Genomic DNA, 21,589 nt, shown 5'->3' with positions numbered 1-21,589 from the left:
TTTGAGTGAATAATGTGATATGTATTTTGAGAATAGACAATCTAAACAAACAACATTTTTAAAACATCTTTAAAATATTTACTGTATTTGAATAAAAGAATAAAACAGCCACTTGGTAACATTAAGCCAATTTTCTGAGCAATTTTGGTAAGCCTCATAAATATGATTTACGAGAGATGCCACATTACATAGTCATTTGGTGGAGTCCAATAATTAATTTGATAACATTATGGTGTGGTAAGAAGTCAACACACCTCTGAGGATTCAATAGATACTCAAGCCTTACTAATCACTCTACAGAGCCATCCTAGAAACAGTGTCAATAAAGTCATTGCACCACAGCCGCTGTATCAGGCCAAACCTGAATCAGTGTCCCTTGGAGTGACAAAGTACAAATATATTGATTCAACATTCAGTTCACCTCTAATTGAAATTGGATTTTGAGTTTACAAATGGGATGTGGCTTACAGTTTAACACACTTGATGTCACCAACAGAATAGCCAGACAGAGCACACAGTCAGCAGCCATCAAAACAGAGAACGAATATTGGGTGTAAAATGACTTTTTATTGGTCAGCTTCTGATTTGACTACATGACTGTTTCTGAACCGGTGCTAAAGCTTGGTAGATATGGTGCTCTGGGTGTTGTTTGTGTGTATTGAGCTCAGTTTGGACTGTAGTGAGTGTCTGCTTTTCTGGTGCATTCTCTTAAAGTCCTCTGTGATCTCCAGAACCGTTTTATTCTTTGTCTCAGGCACGTGGAACCACACGAAAACACCAGAGAAGAAGCAGAACACAAAAAATATGAGGAAGCAGAAATAATCCAAATGTTCCTGCAATGGAAAAATACATTAGAAAGGACTAACTAACTGTGAGTAAGGCATGTTTCAATGGTGCATTCTGTAAACATCTTAGACTTATACTGCCCCCTAGTGGTGTGGATGTATGCAAAAGCACAAGTTTTCAGATTCCAACGTAGAAATGCACTATTTACATAAGACATCACATAAGTGTTGCATAAGAGGAGTAACCAAATAAAATGAGTATGTGACGAGAGGGGCGGGGCCGAGAGCCGTGGGAACGGAGCGAGGCCGGTGGAGGAAATGCTAATGCACGACACCTGTGCCACTCACCAGTCTCGAGTCCCATGGAGGAGCTCCGGAAGGATAAAAGGAGGAGTGACGACAGTGTTGGAAGAGAGAGGACCAGGCCTGGATTTTATTTTGTGTTTTGTGTGCGGCAGTTGTCCGCGAGGGGCTGCCGCTTTACTTTCATTTTGTGTTTGTTTATTTGATTAAAGTTTTGTTTAAATGTTCGCCGGTTCCCGCCTCCTTCTTCCCGACCTACGAACGTTGTAACAGAGTAGTATTCATTTGATCATGTAATCTCAAAATGGCAGCCTTCATAAAGAGACCTGCTCCATGTAAGGGTGTGCGATATTTATCGTCAATGATAAAATCGTAAAATCGTAAAACAATATGCGAGCTTACATTATCAAGTATGCCATTGGAGAAAAAAAACGAGAAAAAAAACGTTGAGAGTTAAAAAGCATTCACTACATGAGGCCTATTAGAATTAATTTAAAATGACCCTATATTTCAAGTTATAAAAGCAAAAAAAATCCCTGTATTAGTTTTTTATATTTATAAGATATGAAATAGTTCAGTAAAATCACTTGTGTTAACAATATGCGAGCTTACATTATCAAGTATGCCATTGGAGAAAAAAAACGAGAAAAAAAACGTTGAGAGTTAAAAAGAATTCACTACATGAGGCCTATTAGAATTAATTTAAAATGACCCTATATTTCAAGTTATAAAAGCAAAAAAAATCCCTGTATTAGTTTTTTATATTTATAAGATATGAAATAGTTCAGTAAAATCACTCAAGCAAGAATGCCGTTTTCCTGAATATTAGCATGCGAATGTGATGAAAATGATATGCAACAGTTCAAAAAACAAGTTAATACTGAGTGAGTTACAGTTTAGACAAAATATTGTTTTGCCAAAAAAAAGCTGGAGCAGAAAATTATCAGAGCAACACACAGCAGTGTTTCGTTCCTGAATGAGTGTTTTTAAATGAATCATCTGAGTCAGTGATTCACTGATCCATTCAGAAATACAGCCATTTGCTTCACTTCTAAATGAATCGATGTGTCAAATGAATTATTTGAATTAATCATTCAATGAATAACTCATTAAGGGATTATCGCAGAATATATGGCAGTTTTAGTGTCCTAGTTATTTATCCAGCAAAAGGTCCAAGCATAAAAACACACTAAGCAAAATATTGTTCAATTACTGTTATCAAAAAATCCCCCCCCCCCAAATAAAATCAAGATATAATGTTTTTTGTCAATATCACACACCCCTAGCTCCATGTAAAATAACACAGTTTTATTAGGCTACTCATATGAACTAAAACGGCATCTCGTGTGTATCTTTTTCAAATAGTTTTCAAACATACTATTTCTCTGTGTGTAAATGTTTCTGCACCTTTCATTTTTCAGCAAAAAAACAGGGCATGAAGGCATAAAATGATAAAAGCTCACCACTATGAGAGGAAACAACATGCCCACCAGGAAGAGTCCCGTCCAGTTAAGGATGCAGGCTACCATGAACGCCGGAGGTTTATAGGACTGTGTGAAAATCTCACCAGGAAGTGGTGCTGTCACCCCGGCTGTGGAAGAGAGAATTCACAAGAGTATTGTTAAGACAATAAGGCTACAAATAAGCGTCTGAACATCTCACTGCAGGAGAAAAATGTGTGGATGTACCTGGCCCGCTAGAGAAGAAGAAGATGTAGGTGAAAATAAGGACCATGCTGCAGTATGGCATCCAGGATACAAAGTCCTATAACAGCCAGACAAATCCAGTCTCAGGAATAGTTTCATATAGTATGAACAGTGGCTTGTTAGTCACAAAAAAGATCAGTTTATATGATGCTTACTTGCTTGTATTTAAGAAAAAATTTACTTAAAGTTGTTTAATTTCTTACCATGTTGTCTTGCCATGCTCTTACACCGTGTCACGCGATGCCGCAACATGCGATAAAAGGTATCTTTTCCGTGTTAATCAGAGTTTTGTCCTAACTATGGCGACATGCAAAGTTTTTATTTTAGAACGGTTTCTATTTCTGCGACGTCGACAACAGCATACAAACTATGACAATGATAATTTGAGGTACTGATTATGTGCTTTATTCAATGTTAAAAGTGTCTAATGTCAGTTTGAATATTATTTTGCGTGACATTTATAGCCATACTGAAAGCAACAATAGATGGTTTATAATAAAAAAAAAAAGTATAGTGTTACAACATTCTTTGTGGAAACAAAATATGTGGAATATACGGAAGTGTGAATGAGATTTGAGAGCTGTGGCAAAGGTTTTCTGTAAATAATGTATTAAATTTCCTTCCGTTTCTCACACAAAACTATATTTAGGACACTTTTTTGTGTTTTTAAAGCTGGATAGCTCCAGTCGCCATTCACTTTCATTATATAAAATAAATAACCAACTTGAGATTTGAGAGCTGCTGTGAACATCCTGTGAATAATGACTTAGTTTTGTGTGAGAAACAAGACTATCATATGCAGAGGACGTGGAATAAAGCACATGATTCACAGAAACTAGTTTTACTCTACTTTTATGATGCATTTTTGAAGCTCGACATCTCCAGCCTCCATTCTCATTCATTACTGTATATAATAAGCGCATAAGATTTGAAAGCTGTGGCAAGGATTTTCTGTGAATGAATTAAATTTCAGTCAGTTCTTCACACAGAACTATCATATGACAGCAGAAGATGAGAAATAAAGCACATGATTAATATAAACTACGTTTATGATGCTTTTTTGTTATCTGTGAAGCATGAAAGCAACAGTTCCATTCACTTTCATTATATAATAAGTAATAATTTACTGAAGATTTTCAGTAAATAACTCAGATTTTAGTCTGTTCCTTACACAAAACTATAGTATGATTTCAAAAGACATGGAATATAGTGCGAGAGTACTACTTTTATTAAACATTCATGATGCTTTTTGTCTTTTTTGAAGCTGTAGTCTCTGTAATGATAGGAAAACAGCAGCTTGATATTCTGCAAAACATCTTGTGTGTGTGTGTTGATAGATAATCATATGGGTTTAGAATGAGATTAGGTAAATGCTGACTAAATGTAAATTTTTTAATGAACTATCCCTTTAAATGGAACAGCAATTTAAATCAAGTCACAATCGGCACTCTTCTTGTTAATAACTGAATTATTAGCAGTGCACACAAACTATAACTTGCCTTCTCACTCAATATTTAACCACAAAGCCTTTATACGGTAGTTTGAAAAATTATGATGCAATTAAACAATGAAACTTGAATAAAAAATAAGCAGACCTGAAGGTAAAGTGTAAGTGTGAGCAGGGCCAGTGAGGCGGCCATGCACAGGTAACCCCTAAAGAGAAGCAATCTCTTCCCTGTGCTCTCGATGATCAGCACCTGGATAAAAATAAGACAGGAAACAACCACACAAACAGAAGATTCCTTTAAACCAGGTCACATCATGTTTTGAGCTCAGATGAAATATTTGGGTGGTAAAGAGCGGCTCACACAGGCAATAGAGGTGGAGACTTCACACAGGCCCGTCCCGAGGGCGGCATAGCGCAGGTTCTCCTTGGCAATACCGGCAGCTTGAAACACATCAAACGAATAGAGATAGACCTGCAAAGACATGATTCACAGGCCATGTGAACAACAATATCTTTAAGTCTATTCATCTTTGAAACTGAATGATGAAAAACAATGGCGGTGGCTTTCATCAAAAAGACTAATTGAGCGAGAAGTAAATTATCTTGCAATGTGAAGCCATCAAGCCCATTTCCTGAACAGACTGTGGCATATGGTTGTGTGTTTTGAAAAAATAAGCATTCTCGGTTCAGTCGTTTAGGTGCGCGTGGCACTGCGACTTTTTGTGACTCACAGCATTGATGCCGCAGAGCTGCAGTGTGACGAACGTGACGATGACGGTGATGAGCTGCCAGCGGACGTTGTGGTCGACGAAGAGGTCCATGAGCCTGTGGATCTTCACGCCCTTTAGGGAGGCGTATTCAGCCAACATCTCCTCCATCTCTGGTCCAGGGTCCTTTCTAGCTCCCCACAACCTGCGCAAAGCTGAGACATATTGAACATCATCAAATAACTTGCCAGCATACATATTTAATTTTTTTTGATATTATTGTAACTTTAACTCTATGTAGCTAGAAGTGTTTGCATTCATGTACACTACAGTTCAAAACTCTGTTGTTAAGAATTTTTTTGAAAAAAGTCTCTTATGCTCACAAAGGATTATTGTTTTTGATCAAAACTATAGTAAAAACAGCAAAACGGCGAAATATTATTACAATTTAAAAGAATTGTTTTCTTTCAATATATTTTTTTATTTCATTGTAATTTTAAATGTAAAGCTGAATTTTCAGCATCATTATTCCAGCCTTCAGTGTCACATGATCCTTTAGAAATCATTCTAATATGCTGACTTGCTGTTCAAGAAACATTTATTATCATCATGTTGAAAACAGATGCGCTGCTTCATATTTTTGTGGAAACCGTGATACATTTCATTTCATGTCATAATTCTTTGATGAATAGAAAGTTGAAAAGAACAGCATTTATTATTTAACAACAGCATTTTTTTTTACTTTACTGTAACATTTGAACAATAAACATTAAATTCTAAAAAAAAAAAAAAAAGGAATTATATATATATATATGGCTGTCAAATCGAGTAATCATGATTTATCATAACCATGATAAATGGTTTGTTTATGAGTGTACTGTATTTTTTTTATATGTATATATTAGTACACACACAAAAAGTTCAAACGTATAAAAACAATGCAATTTCACACAATTTTCAATTTAAAAAAAAATCTTTAACAGTAATGTACTTAAATTTTTTTTCAGCATTATATTTCAAAAGAGCACTGAAAACCCTGTTTTCCCATGATGTGGCCCCACATTTTGAACAAATGTTTTCAGATGAATTTAGCAAGAAATATCAATGTATGTGTAAATGTCAAAGGAGTTGTCTGTGGTTCTGACCCATCTCACAGCCATGTTTGTCTGCCTTCTCCAGCAGGAGGTACCGCGGGGACTCAGGGAGAAAGGGCAGAGTTACTAGCTGCAGGAGACCAGCCACCCCGCTGAAGGCCAGCAGCCAGATCCAGCGCTCTTCAGTGCCTAACACCTCACTGACACACACACACTCTCAAAACCCAAGCTTTAAAGTTTAAATCTTTCGGTTAACACATGAATGTTACAGGAAGATAAACCTGCTGTTAATGACGCACCTGATCCCGAGCAGCTGGCCAAAAAACTTCCCCATTGAGACAAAAGAGGCCACCGACACACCAACCATCCCACGCAGCCTCCTGGGGGCGCACTCTAATATATACATGGTGTGGACAGTCAAACTCACACCTGCAGACAGCACTCGAGCAGTTAACATAGAAAAATAGCACAGAATAAAAAAAGACCATGCATTTACAGATTTACCAACACACCAGCGTTGATGCCGTATAGCACACGTGCCACCATGATCATCTCAAACGAGAGGGCGGTTTTACTAAACAACATCAGGACAGCTCCACAGATTGCCACCACATTGTTCAAAAGCAGAGTTGTCTTCCTATCGAGAGTTAAAAACACATACTGTACAAACACACTGCACTTCAATGCTGCTCCTTAAATACCACAAATTTAAAGTTTACCAAAAAAAGAAAATGTACTTTTTTGGGCTTCAAAATCTCAGCAGCCATTCATTGCCATTGGAAGAGCTAGGACATTTTTAAATATAACTCTGATTGTATTCGTCTGAAAGAAGAAAGTCATATACACCTAGAATGGATTAAGGGTGAGTAATACATGTGGCAATTTTCATTTTTGGTGAACTATCCCTTTAAGAAATATTGCACTCAGCCTGAACTTCAAAATTTTTCATTTTTTCTTGTGCCAGTTACAGGAACAGAACAGAACATAACATAACCTGGAGAGAATTAATGTAGGTTAGACTGGTTAGAAGAAATATCAGCAGCTGTTTGTTGCCCTTAGCATAATTTCAGGTCAATTCTGGAATTAAAAGGCCATGTTGCTTATTATTGATTCACACTCTAAGAATGCTCAATACCACAGATGCTTCTGAAAACGCAGAAATATGGAAGCATCCATGTTATCACCTGAAAATAAACCTAGTTACACTACCATTCAAAAGTTTAGGGTCAATACGTTTTTTGTAGTTGTTGTTGTTGTTAAAGAAATTAATACTTTATAAGAATGCATTAATTTTATCAAACATAATAGTAAAGACAATTATAATGTTACAAAAAATCTATTTCAAATAACATTTTTCAGAAATAACAAATGTTTTCAACACTAATTATAAGAAATGTTTCTTGAGCAGCAATCAGCATATTAGACTCATTTGTGAAGGTTCATGCGACACTGATGACTGCTTTGCATCACAGATATAGTCATAATATATTAAAATATATTCAAGAAAACAATTGTAATAATATTTCAGAAGATTGTTTTTACTGTATAAAATATATGCAGCCTTGGTGAGATTAAGTGACTTCTCTGAAAGGTATTTAAAAATTTGTACTGACCCCAAAACTTTGAATGGTGCTGTATATCCAATAGCATTAAAGGGACAGTTCACCCAAAAATGAATTTTCTCATCATTATGTAATTTCAAACATGTATGACTCTCTTTCTTCTATATTTCATTTGTTTTTAACTATATCACCTCAAGTCAATGGAATTCAAAACAGCATGGATAATATAAAAAATAAAATAAAAAACAATCATTCATTTCTGGGCGAACTATCCCTGTAACATTCTTCAGCATCAGCCTATGACCTGACTAGGATGTCTGCTATATGGATGCACTTCCAGTACCTTCCATACGCGCCTGCCAGATGTCCAGCATACAGGGTTCCAGCCAGCCCTCCCATGCAATATATGGACACAATGAAGGACCAGATGAGAGACAGCTCCCAGGGCTCAAGAGAGTGGCCATAACGCTGCTGGCAGGTGCTGTTCACCAGCTCTTTAATAAACTTGCAATGTAAGCACAAGTCTCAGTTGATTATGTCATTCATTTCATTTTATTGAACCACAGCGTTTCACAGGTTAGCACCAACTCATAAGCGCTGATATGTATTGATTCTTTGATCCTTTGGGGATGCCATATCTTAAGACGGAGGCAGAAATGCATTTGATTAATACTGATGACCTCCAACCCCCCTATTTGCAGCTCAAAAGAGATAGTAAATCAGCCTAAGACACTATGTAACTGAACGTGTGATTACTTACAAGTGATGGTGAGTTAAGGACAGAGATATGGAAGCCGTATTGAAAGGTTCCTCCTATTCCTGCTATGAAAATGGCTGCAACAAGCACAGGGCTTCTCGCCTGCAAAAAAAGAAAATTTTTTGCAAAAACTGGACAATCAAACTATGATGTAACGTAAAAGCTGGCCTACCAGTTCTCTTAAAGCCCCCGTCATTGTATGTGCAGATGCAGCGTCCTCTACATGGAGTCTTTATAACAAGTGAAGATGACAAAGCAAGAACAGAAATGTCTAACTTACTGTAGATGTGTAACTTTTCATGCTCGGTTGAGATTTGGGTGGCAAAAGCAGGGTAAAGTTGACGAGTCGGATTCATCTTCACACGTCTCTCGGGTAGTGGTTTCTTTTGTCTCAAAACTTAATGAAACCAAAACGTCAATACAGCAATCTTGCCAACTTTTGAAATGACACTGACATCTGAGATGAGGTTACAAAAACTGCTTCAATATTTCTCCACTTTCCACCAATATAAATAATATAGCAATCGATTTATAATTTCATCATCACAGATAAAGTGACCCAACTGTTAATTCACGACGTCAATTTGTAGGCCGACCCGGAATGCTAATTCACCATGGGGTGCCCGTGGGAATTTCTAATGGGTTTTTAGAACACTTTTGGATTTATGAGTAAATTAAGCCTGTTGTTGACATCAATTGAAGAGACATTTGTTCAGCAAAATAATGAGTTTTTGTTCTCCAACATAAATTACACACAGTTCTGAAACCTCTAATGTCAGTTCTAAAATCTATTTATTAGCAACACTTTTCAAGCACACAAAGGTTTCAACATTTGATGTTTGACTGTGTTTAATTGATGTTTAGCCATAAATCCAGTTCTCTGCCAGGTTTTAGGCCTCAAACTGAGTAGATGCAAATCAGGATGACTTGACATAATTCTATTTTTAATAAATTCCACGGCAAATGTGACTCCATTCAAAGCGATGTGATGGAGATGTGGGCGTCTCTGAGTCTTAGAGCAGGATGAAGCGTGTCAGACCGCCGCCTCGGACTTCCCTCAGACGCTGGCAGTGGCGTAGCATGTTCAACATGCCCACAAACCGTTTGTCCACCTTCAGCTGGGCGAACTCTCTGATGTCTTGCTCCACGATGAAAAACTGACCTGCAGGACACAGAAGGAGTTGATGGATGACCTCTTTCAGCCCATAAGAACTTATTAAATACCAGACCAGGATAAATGACCTTAGTTATCGGAGCACTTATACCAGTTCATGCGCCCGGTGGCGTTAATAGTTTTCTGGAGTAAACAGTAAACTCTCAATTCTCCATATGACAAGACTGTTAATACATGATGGACTGCAGTGCTAAACGTGGTCAAATAAGCCTTTGATCAGCAGCTCTGGAAGAGACAGACAGATAAAATGGTGATACCCTTGGTGTCCTTTGTTTCTTCGTCTTTAAAGCGCTGGTGGAGTGTGCGGGACACATTGTTCAGGGTTTTGACTGGCTGATGGAGGATCTTATATTTTGACGTCACAGCTGTGTTGATGCTTTGCACCGCTGCATTCAGCTGGTCATACGTCACGCGGCCTTTCATATACCTGTGACAGCACAAGTGAAGATCAAGAAATGGACTTCATGTGAATTGCAGTAACAATTTGAAAGATAATAAAACTGCATTACAACTGTTCTCTGGAATACTTGATTCTGATTGGTTAATCATGGAATTCCTGTTCCAAAACCGAGTGAGCTCTCTTCCTTTCTGCTGTCTACATTAGTAACTACATTTCTAACCAAAATGGAGCATCATAAGTAACCAATTTGAGACATTCTACTAATGCACTGTAGCAACACAAAAGCACTCTGTACCTGACCCACCACTGATTTCAATAGTAAAAATTCACATTTCTTCATAGAGGAATAACAAGGTTATTAATTAATGGTTTATGCTTTTGTTTGACGACATCAGCTCACATTATTTCAACATTTTTTTAAATCACATTAAACAGTGAAAACTACATTACCCACAATTCTGCAAAGAAATGTCCACCAATCAGAGAATAGAGTTCTGAAATTTAAGTTCCAGAAGTATTTTTTATTTAATTTTTTTACACAGGGAAATTGATTTTTAAAAAATAACTCGTTATAGACAGACCTCCTATGAGCTCTGAGGTTGTTAATCTATGGCATATAATTGTGTTATTTTACAATAATTTTTGTAAAATTGTAACAATTATTTACAAACAAAAATATAGAATTTTTGTTTGTATATAATTTTGTTAAAATTTTAGCCATCAGGTCTGGAAATATAGATCTATTTGAAGCTTCTTGGAGGCCTCTCTTCAATCGCCTGTTAAAAATTTCCAATAACCATGACACCACTTGAAACTTTGTCATTGTAATTTTGTTTAATTTCTGTGTCAATGTTAATACGCCCATGTGTGGGTGTGTTTGTTTTTCTTAAATACCACATTTGAGTCTTTCTATAATTTTTTTTTTCTCTCTTAAGTACTTGTCAATGCTAGCGACAATGTTGACACTTGCAAATCTATCTGCTCTCTATTTTTAGTGTCACTTTCCCTTTCAAACTTACTTTAAAGATAAAATACCTAGGTGATTATTTATTATTATTTTATTATTCTATTATATATAATATTATTCTATATATAATATTATTCTATTCTATTCTTTCATTTATTCTATTCAAATACTTAAATATTTGTTTGTGTGTGTGTATATCTATATATATATATATATATATATATAGATATATATACACACACACACACACACACACACATATACATACGTACACACACACATTTTCCCGAACCTTTTTTTGCTTCAAATAAATGTGTTTCGTTTCACCTTGTAGTTGGTTGGTTTTTGTTTTCATGGTTTAAACTAGGGCTGCACGATAAATCTCATGCGATATGTAATGTGCATCTTATCAGTAAAGCCGGTTCTGTAATCAGTGGTAAATCTCGTCAGTGAACAACGGCTCTGTGTAGTAAATGCTGCTCAATGTGAAAGCATGCATGTGATGGAGATTTACCGCTGATTACAGAACCGGCTTTACTGATAAGATGCGCATTAAATATCGCATCCGATTTATCGTGCAAGCCTATTCATAATCGGCTTTATGTTTACGTCCTTTCACAAACTTGTAACTTTCATGCTTATCTCGTCAGTGAACAACGGCTCTGTGTAGTAAATGCTGCTCAATGTGAAAGCATGCATGTGATGGAGATTTACCGCTGATTACAGAACCGGCTTTACTGATAAGATGCGCATTAAATATCGCATGCGATTTATCGTGCTGCCCTAGTTTAAACTCTTTAACAAAGACTTTTTTACATCCCTATGGAAAAAAACTAATGAGTAAAATACTTGTGGAGGTGCACTGTTGCACTCTATGATTTTGGATGTTAGCATGTCACTAAGCTAACAGCATGCTATAATCAAAAATGTATTGCACATAAATATTAGGTAAAACAGCCCATTTGTAAATAGATTTTCCATGTTTCTGTTACTGAACGAAAAGCTCATCACAGTGTATTTTGGGATTGCCGAGAGACGGTATCTGAGATGGTAGCACACCATTCAAAACAGCCTTCACAACAGCATCGTGCCTACAATGCTGTCTAGGTAGGCGGCTCACTGGATTTTGGTATACAGCTATTGTTTACTGTTCTGTACTATATTTGCTCACAGACTTTGTTTAGACAGATGTGGAAGGACTCACGGTGGTATGCTGTCAAACTCTGGGACGGTAATGAACTCCATCTCTTTGATCTGGTTGCGCTGAGTTTTCTTGGGCGGCCCCTGTTCCTGAGGGGCGGGTGGTGCATCTGTCTGCCTGCTCTGAACTGCCACCTGTCCTCCTCTGAAGACAACACAAAAAGCCAAGCGGTTCATGTTTTTTGTGCTTCCTAATGATGAAGCAAACTGAATAAGGCACCATTCCAATGTAGTATAGTTGGGAAAGAAACACAAAAACAGGAAATACCCTTGCGGAGCTGCTTGCTGGCCTCTTTTGGGCATGTGCGGAGGGATGTTGTTCTTGAGGTGAAGGGCATCCTGCTCGTCCTCCAGGAAAAAACCTTCTAGATCCTATTGACAAGATCAATAAAAGAGAACCAAAGTAAAAATATAGCTTTTGATCATATGTGATGAAGTGTTACTAGTGATGGGCGCCTTTGAAACACTGCTTCATGAAGCTTCAAAACCTCCAGAGCAGAGGTTCACAGAGCATACATCAAACTTCGAAAGAGTGAATCGTTTTGTGAAGCAATGGGTTCAACTGATTAAAGAGTTTTCGAAAAGCTCCCATTACTTAATGTTACAATTACAGATATTATCTATAAAATAAAATAAATATGAATGAAAATATCACACCTTCAAATGCTTAAGCAAGCCTCTCTGCTCGCCCACATATCTCTCAAAGCGATCCAGGAGCTCGTTGATGGCAGAGACTTCTTGCTCGATTTTGAGAAGAGTCCCACGTTTGTCTGGATCTTTTGCTAAAGAAAAAAAATCACATGAGACATACCGTAACAAATTATACCAGCACCAAGGAACACAATTTAAAATGATAAAATATAAGTCAATTTCTGAACTCATTCATTATTTTACAGAACCAGGTAGTGATATACCAAAAATATTCAGCAGAAACAGCTAAACAAAATTCAACTTTGGTCAAAATGGTTTTGGAGTGTCAAAAAATAGTGATGTTTAATTAGACCTTCTCCGATGCTGTTTTTTGACTGGTAAACATCAGCAATTTGGATGCAGATCACCGCAAAAAAAATTATGCTAGAATAGCAATATGTAAAAAATTAGTGAAGATGGTGAAGAACCTTACTCGGTTTAATTTATTAAATTAGTTCAGTTAAGGCTCATTCACACCAAGTACAGTATATCTCAATTATATTAGTGTGCACATTATCGCAGAATAATGTTCAGTTTACTACAGTAATGGTCATTTGGCGCTTTAAATGCTCAGGCTCTTATGGATGGATTCTGACTGGCTTTTAATGTTTTTATCATTTATCAACAGGGGAAAAAATGGAATTGGAATTGATTTCAATATGGTTCTTTTGTGCTGTTATCGTTATGGTGTGGACTCTGCTATTCTTTTAAATTTAGAAGAGTTTTTTTTACAACTACATTTATATCGTTAACATTCTTGGTGTGAATAGGACTTTACTGAGTCACTCCAAATTAATGAGCGACATTTGATTTTCGGCTAAATGCAAACTTTAATTTCGGTTTGGGTAGAAAATGATTTTGGGTACATCACTGGCAATGGTAAATATAGTAAATACAGCATACCAACAGCTCGAAGCTCGAGGAGACTTTTAATCATGGAAATTTTGTTGTTAATATGTTGCGTCACTTCTTCAAGCTCACAGTGATTCATTTCTTTAAAGAGAAGATAAAAAGATTAGGGGTCAACAAGAGCTCACATTCAAAGACACACACAACACTACCTACCAACAGCCTAGGAACAAGCCAAACATACTTAGCAACGCCCAGTAGCAACCACCTAGATCCCCTTGGCAACACCCTAGCAAAGCAACAGTGTCCACTCTGAACACCTTAGCAAATGATTCCCAATAATTTAGCAACCACTCACTCACACACACCACTGTAACGTTACCATTATATATAGATAAGTGTCGCACACACTCATAACACCTTAGCAACAGCTTAGCATCGCCCTAGCAACCTCGCAAAAAGCCTACAGAAGGCGTATTTGACACAACTCAATTATATTTACTGTATATAAGCTATATGTCGAAATGTCCACGTTTTAAAGCTTTCAGCGAAGGCGTTATCAGTTCTTCTTAGTGTTGTTTTCTTTTTGTTAGTCTTTATGAGCTTATATATGAGCAGTGTTGGGGGTAATATATTACAAGTAACGCGAGTTACGTAATCAGATTACTTTTTTCAAGTAACTAGTAAAGCAACTCATTACTTTTTAATTTACAAGAGAATATCTGAGTTACTTTTTCAAATAAGTAACGCAAGTTACTTTTTTTCCAATTTATTGACGGACAGCTCTCCTGTCCCCATGTTGAGAGAAATCAGATGTTACTGTAGTTCTAAAATAAATATGAATATGCATTAATTAATCTCACTCACAAAAAACAAACAAAAAAAACAGATTCAGTATTCCTCAAAATGAATAAAAATAATGCAACTCAGAATATGACGCAAACCTGCAATAATTAAATGTTAAACAACACAAATATCCTTTATGTATTTAATCCCATTCTATTAACCAAAGTCTTAGCTTCTGACCTTCGATGATCCAGTTCAACCGTACTAATAAGCACAAATTACTCTAGACAAACATTTGTGTCTTTGTTTATTGCTGAAGTGTGTTGAAATGTCTTCTTCTGCATTCTACTGTACGGGCGTAAATGTACTTTTCCTTCAGCCCGAGGCGTATTCATTTCACTTTTGGTGTGAAACGGCTTTTATATATTTGGCAAAAATATAACTTTTTTATTTTAAAAACAAACAAGCAAGCCCTGCCCAGATTTAAAAAGTAGCGCAAAAGTAACGTAACGCATTACTTTCCTAAAAAAAGTAACTAAGTAACGTTATTAGTTACTTTTTTATGGAGTAACGCAATATTGTAATGCATTACCTTTAAAAGTAACTTTCCCCAACACTGCATATGACACAACGTTACCGCGTCAACAACAACAACAACAACAACAACAACAACAACAACAACAACAACAACAACAACAACAACAACAACAACAACAACAACAACAACAGGAAAGGGAGACACTATACACAGAAATCACTGTTTAATAGTTATCCCGCTGTCTAAACGATCTGTTACAGGCACAAAACACGGTCCATAAAACGTACTGTTGAACGACTGTTGATAGTCGCGTTTTAAAATACTTTTTGCATCGGTCTCAAACTAACGACACTGTTTTGAATAAATCGGCAACATTATAAGTTAAGAAAGAACATACAAATACAATGAATGATACTCGCCTGTCTTACGGGTTTGTTTATGGGGGTGATTAGAGAGCTTCAACAACAACAACAACAACAACAACAACAACAACAAATCTAGTGACTGACAGTTCGCAGGGAAAGGGAGACACTATACACAGAAATCACTGTTTAATAGTTATCCCGCTGTCTAAACGATCTGTTACAGGCACAAAACACGGTCCATAAAACGTACTGTTGAACGACTGTTGATAGTCGCGTTTTAAAATACTTTTTGCATCGGTCTCAAACTAACGACACTGTTTTGAATAAATCGGCAACATTATAAGTTAAGAAAGAACATACAAATACAATGAATGATACTCGCCTGTCTTACGGGTTTGTTTATGGGGGTGATTAGAGAGCTTCAGGAAGGGACTTGAAGTCAGAACGCGCCAAAGTTCAAACACAAACACCCCGTGTGATTCGTCCACACACTTTCGTCACAGAGAGACTCACTCTTCAGCATGTCTCAGGTATTTATGTTACTTTCTGATGAGACCATTCTAAATATGATGTAGGCTGTTGTTTATAACACGGGCTCTATCTTGATTTAATATGCATTTATGAAATCTTTTTCTAAGTTTGTTAATGCTGTCAGACGTTCTGGTAATATCAAGTCGGTCTTTTTAATTTTTTTTTAATTTTTTTATTGAAACGCTCAAATTCAACACTTTACAGTAGCCAGGGGGTGAACAAAATTATACAAAAAGATACAAAATTACAGTGAAGTAAAGAGAAAATATAAAATAAATGACATAAAAACATGGAAATGTTTACATACATTAATACACTTAACAGCTTTCTTGTTTATCAAATTGTAAATTGATTTTAGGTATTGTTTAACTTCTGATTTCAAAATGAGAAACAATGGTTTATAATTGCCGTACTTGCATTTATGTATACTAAACTTTGCCAGCAAAAGTAAAACATTAATCAAATAATATTCCTTATGGAATGACATGTGTAAGAGAAAAAAACAAATAAAACATTTTCAAAACGAAGTTGAAAGCTGGGCATGATATGATCTCTAACAAATGAGCAGAAATTTGACCAAAATTGACTGAGTAAGGACAACTCCAAAATAAATGAAAAAACGTTTCTGTATGTAGACCACAAAATGTACATAGTGTATCAATATCACAGTTAAATCTGTTTACAAGGAAAAAGTTATCGGGGTAATATTTATAAATGAGTTTGAAAGAAATTTCTTTTACTTTATTTGTGATTAAATATTTATGAGGTAATTTCCAGATTGTATGCCATATCAAACCATCAACTCAGCTATTCCAGAAAGTTACAATAGGAGGTCTAGAGACAACATCTCTTTGGAAAAGGGCCCGAACCTGTCGATTATTGTGTTTAACAGAGGAAGAAGAAAAACAAACTCAACCAACAGCAGTGTCAACAGGATCAAAAGACTGCAGAGAAGATTGGGGACATGTATTTTTTACAAAGCATCCATAACTACAGCATATTCTTTAGGAATGATTGGGATTTTAAATTTAGACAAAAATTCAGAATAAGTTAACAGAAGTCCTTCTTGGCTGAAGAGTTGGCTCACCAAAACTCTATCATTAGAAAACCAATTTTCAAAAAACAGTGTTTTAGATTTATATAAAACATGCTTATTATTCCATATAAAACATCTATTAGGTGAGAAATTATGTTTATAAATTAAATGCCAGGAGAGAAGCATTTGTTTGTGAAAATGGGATAACTTTAACGGAAGTTTAGAAATGTTGTAGTTACAAAGCAAAAGAAAATGAAGACCTCCAACCTGTGAAAAAATACAATGAGGAATAATGTTCCATATACTAGTTGTTGTTTTTTTTAATTGTTTGATCCAGGTTATTTTAAAAGTATAATTAAGAGTGGTAAAATCTAAGAAGTTAAATCCTCCATTTTCAGTTGTGTTCGTAACCACAGATTTCTTAATATAATGGGTTTTATTTTTCCATAAAAATTTGAAAAGCATATTATCAACAGTCCTGCAAATATGATTGCTGACTGCTAGAGAAAGAGCTGTATATGTGAGCCTTGAGATGCCCTCTGCATCAAGTCGGTCTTCAAACTGAAGATCTTTTCTATGCAACGTCACACATGCGCCTGTATGTTTTACGGTGTTTTTATTTATGTATTAACTTTTTATTTTAAGTAATTGTGCTTTTCTGAGTCATGACCATGATGTCAACTAGGTCACATACATTTTTAAATAATTTGCTTCGAGTTTTTATATAATTGACCCATATCATAAGATATCTTAAAAATAAAACAATGCCATAGAAGAACCATGGGGCAGTGTTGCCAATTTAGCAATTTTGTTGCAAAATTTAGCAACTTTTCAGACTACCCTAGCAACTTTTTCTTCCAAAAGCACCTAGCTACAAATTTAGATATTTTTACATTTTATTTGGCTACTTTTAGCAACTTTTGATAAGTGACTCAAACAATAAAAAGGCACACAACCAAAGATTCCTAGCAGTACACATCACGTGAATTAAAGTATTGCAATTTGCAATTATTCAATTTGATAATAATAATAATAATTTAATAATTGCTCATTTATGATACACTTGGTTGTACCTGTGATTGTTGATCAGTTAGTACACTGTAAGAAAAATATCTAGAAAAATGGAAAAGGTAGGCTTCTAGTAATTTTCCAGGACATTATCCGTTATCCATTATCCATTGTAACCCTTTAACCCGAAACACAAAATACAATGCGTAATTTAACATCCAGGTTAAAAACCTGTGAATTCTTTTCTTAGAGTGTAGCATACTGACTACTAATACACTGCTTAAATCTATAATTGTTCAGAATGTGTAGTTTTACTAGTTTACTAGCTAATAAAAAAAACGTGTAATCGTTCAAAAATGTAAGTGTTCAATAATTCAATGTTGTATATAAAAAGTTATTTATATTTTAACATTATATTATGCATTAATATTATTTTATGAACAAATCTAAATTAACATATAAAAATATATTTTTTACTGAGATTTGATGTTTACGTTTGAGAGTGATGATTACGTAATGACGTCATCACGCAATGACATCACAATGTCATTTAGCAACAAATCGACCTTCCTTTAGCAACGTCCCCTGAAAATTAGTTGGCAACAGTGATCTGGGGTTCCATAAAAAAAACCTTTCAGCGAACAGTTCTTAAAATAGTTTTTTCTTGGTGTGAAGAACGTTTTAATAGTCTGAAAACCCATTTTCCATTATAAAGAGCCCTTGGGAAAATTCCATGAATGTTCTTTATGGAGCCATAAATGCTAAAGAGGAACCTTTATTTTTTTAAGATGAATACTATGAATAACTTTTTCAAGATTCAGTGTTTGGATGCGATTTTCAATCCAAGAACCATGCTGTCTGTTTTAAAAAACTGAAACAGAGAAAATGCAGAATTTATGGAAGCATTTATTTCAGGCACTGGGTCACATTGTACAGTTTCCTTGTCTGAGATTTTTGAGACCCAGATCCAGACTAAAACCACAAAATCAAGACCAACTCAGGAAATGAGCAAGAAACAACAAATCCTTCAACAACATTCACTTTTTTAATCAAAGACTGAGGTTTTAAACCCCCATGAATACAAAAACAATCAAACAAACACCAACATCACTACAATATTACAGTATTTTTTGCCACGAACAGTAGAAATGTAAACGCATCTGCTCCTTTGAACCTCATATTTTTTTGCGAGCAGTATAGAAAAATCAAACTCCGGTGTGCTAAAGTACTTTTTTTCTTTCAGATTCCGTCAAGTCTCACAATATGAGCCAGCTTTCAGAGTCCAAGAGAAGCTTTGAGCAGCGAGGTCACATCATCAGGTAATGAGTCCTCTTCACCTGGAAGAACCAAGCATATTTGTATTCATTTTACAAAAAAACAGGTAAAAATCCCTGTGAGCTTTATTAAAGTGTTCTCACCCTCCTGAGTTGCGGTCATGTCCTGCTCTAGTTTGAGTTTTCTTTCTCCAATTCGGAGCATGGCGTCCTCTATGGTGTCCTTACTTATCAGCTTCATCACCTTCACCGTCCTTAAATGTGACAAATGCATTCAGATATAAAAGCATTAGGACAGACGATAGTGAAACAAAAGGAAAGCCTACTGTGAGACACACACGTCCAGTGTTCTCTAACCTGGTTTGTCCCACCCGGTGGCAGCGTCCCTCTGCCTGTTTGTCATTGTAAGGGTTGCAGTCGATATCGTGAAGGATGACAACATTGGCTGAAGTCAGGTTAATGCCTAGTCCTCCAGCTCTGGTGGACAGCAGGAACACAAATATATCCTGGTCTGTGTTGAACTGGTCAATCAGCCCAATTCTGTAAAAGCCCAGTGAGATTTACAATTACTGTCCATTTACTTAATTGGCATTAAGAAGTCACTTTTTTTCTATCTGAAGTGATTAACAGTATGCTAACAGAAGCAAACGTCCCTGTGGATCATGGGGTTAAGTGCTTTGGCCAAGAAAACAAAGGTGGGAGAACAGGATGGTGACCTACATGAATGAAACAGAATGAAGTGTACCTAGTTAATTTACATTTTGGTAACAATTCCAAAAATTAATAATAATTGGTATTATGTCAATACCACAATAATTAAATTTAAGTGGAGATCCACCACGCACAATATATCAGTGCCATATGATATCAGTTATCAGCTGATATCTGTGATTTTTTTTAATGTGCTTTATTTTTTCAGTACTAATATTGGATATTTAATTATTTACATCTATTTTGAGAATTAGATCATCATCTACTAACTTAAATGGATAGCAGTATATTATCTCTTGAAGAGCACATGTACACTACAGTTGATAAGGTGTCAGTGAGATTTTTATTTATTTTTGAAAGAACTTAATACTTCAGGAAGCAAGGATTCGTTGATTAAAAGTGACAGTAAAGACGTATAAATGTTATAAAAATTATATTTTCAAATATAAATGCTGAACATTTATCAAAATCTTTTTTGATTTATCAAAATCTTGACAAAAAAATCTATCACGGTTTCCACAAAAATATGATGCAGCACAACTGTTTATAACACTAATAATAATAATAAATGTTTCTTGAGCAGCAGATCAGTATATTAGAATGATTTCTGAAGGATCATGTGACACTGAAGACTGGAGTAATGATGCTGAAGATTCAGCTTTGCATCACAGAAATACATGACATTTTAAAATATATTAACATATATCATTATTAATATTAACAGAAATATATTTTAAATTGTAGTAATATTCCACAATAATACTGATCTGATGGAATTTTTTGATCAAATAAATTCAGCCTCGGTAAGCAAAAGAGACTTTTGTAGTGGTCGACCGATATGTTTTTTTTTTTTTTTTCACAGCCGACTGGCCTTTAGGCATTAGGCTGGCCAGGTGGTATCTAGGGTGTTGCTAAAGTGTTCTGGATGCTTTCTAGGGTTTCAGGCTGGCCAGATGGTTGCTAGGGTGTTGATAAGTTTCTCTGGGTGCTCTATATAGCATGACTAGGTGGTTGTAAAGGTGGTCTGGGTGCTTTCTAGGGCATTAGGCTGGCCAGATGGTTGCTAGGGTGGTGCTAAGTTGTTCTGGGTGCTTTCTATGGTATTGGGCTGTGCTTTAGGCATTAGACTGGCAAGGTGGTTACTAGGGTGTTGCTAAGGTGTTCTGTGTGCTTTCTAAGGTATCACTAAGTGTTGCTTATGGGTTCTGGGTGCTCTCTAAGCCCTAGGGCATGACTAGGTGGTTGCTAGGGTGTTGCTAAGGTGTTCTGGGTGCTTTATAGAAAATTACTAGGTGGTTGATTGAGTTAAGTGATACCATGCAACTCAAGCAAACCCTCAAGCTAATGTTTTAGAAAGAAAGAAAAAGTAATGCCCCAACGACAAATCAAATCTTTTATGCTCCCATAAAATCTTGGATGTTAAAATTGTGGCAAAAACTGTACAGCATGCTCCCAGCTTTATGTTGTTTACTATGAGCAACAATGATAAAAATGCACAATATCGGTGCAATACTGTTTATCAGCCAATATTTTAATGATTTTGAATCTATCTGTATAGGTTAATATTTAATATAAATTATGAAGATATTGTATATCTAATTTTGCATGCCCATTTCCCCTTTTTACCTTTAAATTGAGCAATATTCAGAAAAGTAAAAAAAAAAAAATCACATACAGCATTTAAAATTACTAGTTTTAG

The 21,589-nt window shown here is 35.8% G+C and overlaps 3 protein-coding genes across 3 annotated transcripts in view; all 3 read right to left on the bottom strand.

Moving 5' to 3' along the window:
• Positions 1-553: 553 nt before the first annotated feature.
• LOC107567450 (solute carrier family 2, facilitated glucose transporter member 11-like) lies at positions 554-9,142 on the bottom strand. The gene is made up of 12 exons (XM_016253131.1): positions 8,534-9,142; positions 8,365-8,463; positions 7,948-8,108; positions 6,555-6,679; positions 6,342-6,471; positions 6,094-6,242; positions 4,973-5,163; positions 4,603-4,713; positions 4,390-4,491; positions 2,777-2,852; positions 2,552-2,679; positions 554-833 (listed from the first exon to the last, which is right to left on the bottom strand). Exons 1-12 carry the CDS (start codon positions 8,555-8,557, stop codon positions 615-617), a joined length of 1,515 nt encoding a protein of 504 aa, XP_016108617.1. The 5' UTR covers positions 8,558-9,142; the 3' UTR covers positions 554-614.
• On the bottom strand, positions 9,137-15,838 carry ska1 (spindle and kinetochore associated complex subunit 1). The gene is made up of 7 exons (XM_016253132.1): positions 15,713-15,838; positions 13,696-13,785; positions 12,760-12,884; positions 12,371-12,474; positions 12,107-12,247; positions 9,793-9,962; positions 9,137-9,523 (listed from the first exon to the last, which is right to left on the bottom strand). The coding sequence occupies exons 2-7, from the start codon at positions 13,781-13,783 to the stop codon at positions 9,375-9,377; spliced, it is 777 nt and encodes a 258-aa protein (XP_016108618.1). The 5' UTR covers positions 13,784-13,785; positions 15,713-15,838; the 3' UTR covers positions 9,137-9,374.
• A 3,142-nt stretch (positions 15,839-18,980) lies between these two features.
• The window catches only part of smarcad1b (SNF2 related chromatin remodeling ATPase with DExD box 1b), an 18,999-nt gene continuing 16,390 nt past the window's right edge, over positions 18,981-21,589 (bottom strand). The window contains exons 19-21 of the mRNA XM_016253113.1: positions 19,537-19,719; positions 19,324-19,433; positions 18,981-19,242 (exon numbers count right to left, since the gene is read on the bottom strand). Coding sequence (XP_016108599.1) covers positions 19,181-19,242; positions 19,324-19,433; positions 19,537-19,719 — 355 coding nt within the window. The 3' untranslated portion in view covers positions 18,981-19,180. The remainder of the gene's footprint in view (positions 19,243-19,323; positions 19,434-19,536; positions 19,720-21,589) is intronic.

Source organism: Sinocyclocheilus grahami, unplaced genomic scaffold (genome assembly GCF_001515645.1).
Source record: "Sinocyclocheilus grahami isolate Dianchi unplaced genomic scaffold, SAMN03320097.WGS_v1.1 scaffold1159.1, whole genome shotgun sequence".
Classification (NCBI taxonomy): Eukaryota; Metazoa; Chordata; class Actinopteri; order Cypriniformes; family Cyprinidae; genus Sinocyclocheilus; species Sinocyclocheilus grahami.
This window is presented reverse-complemented; position numbering and strand designations above follow the sequence as displayed.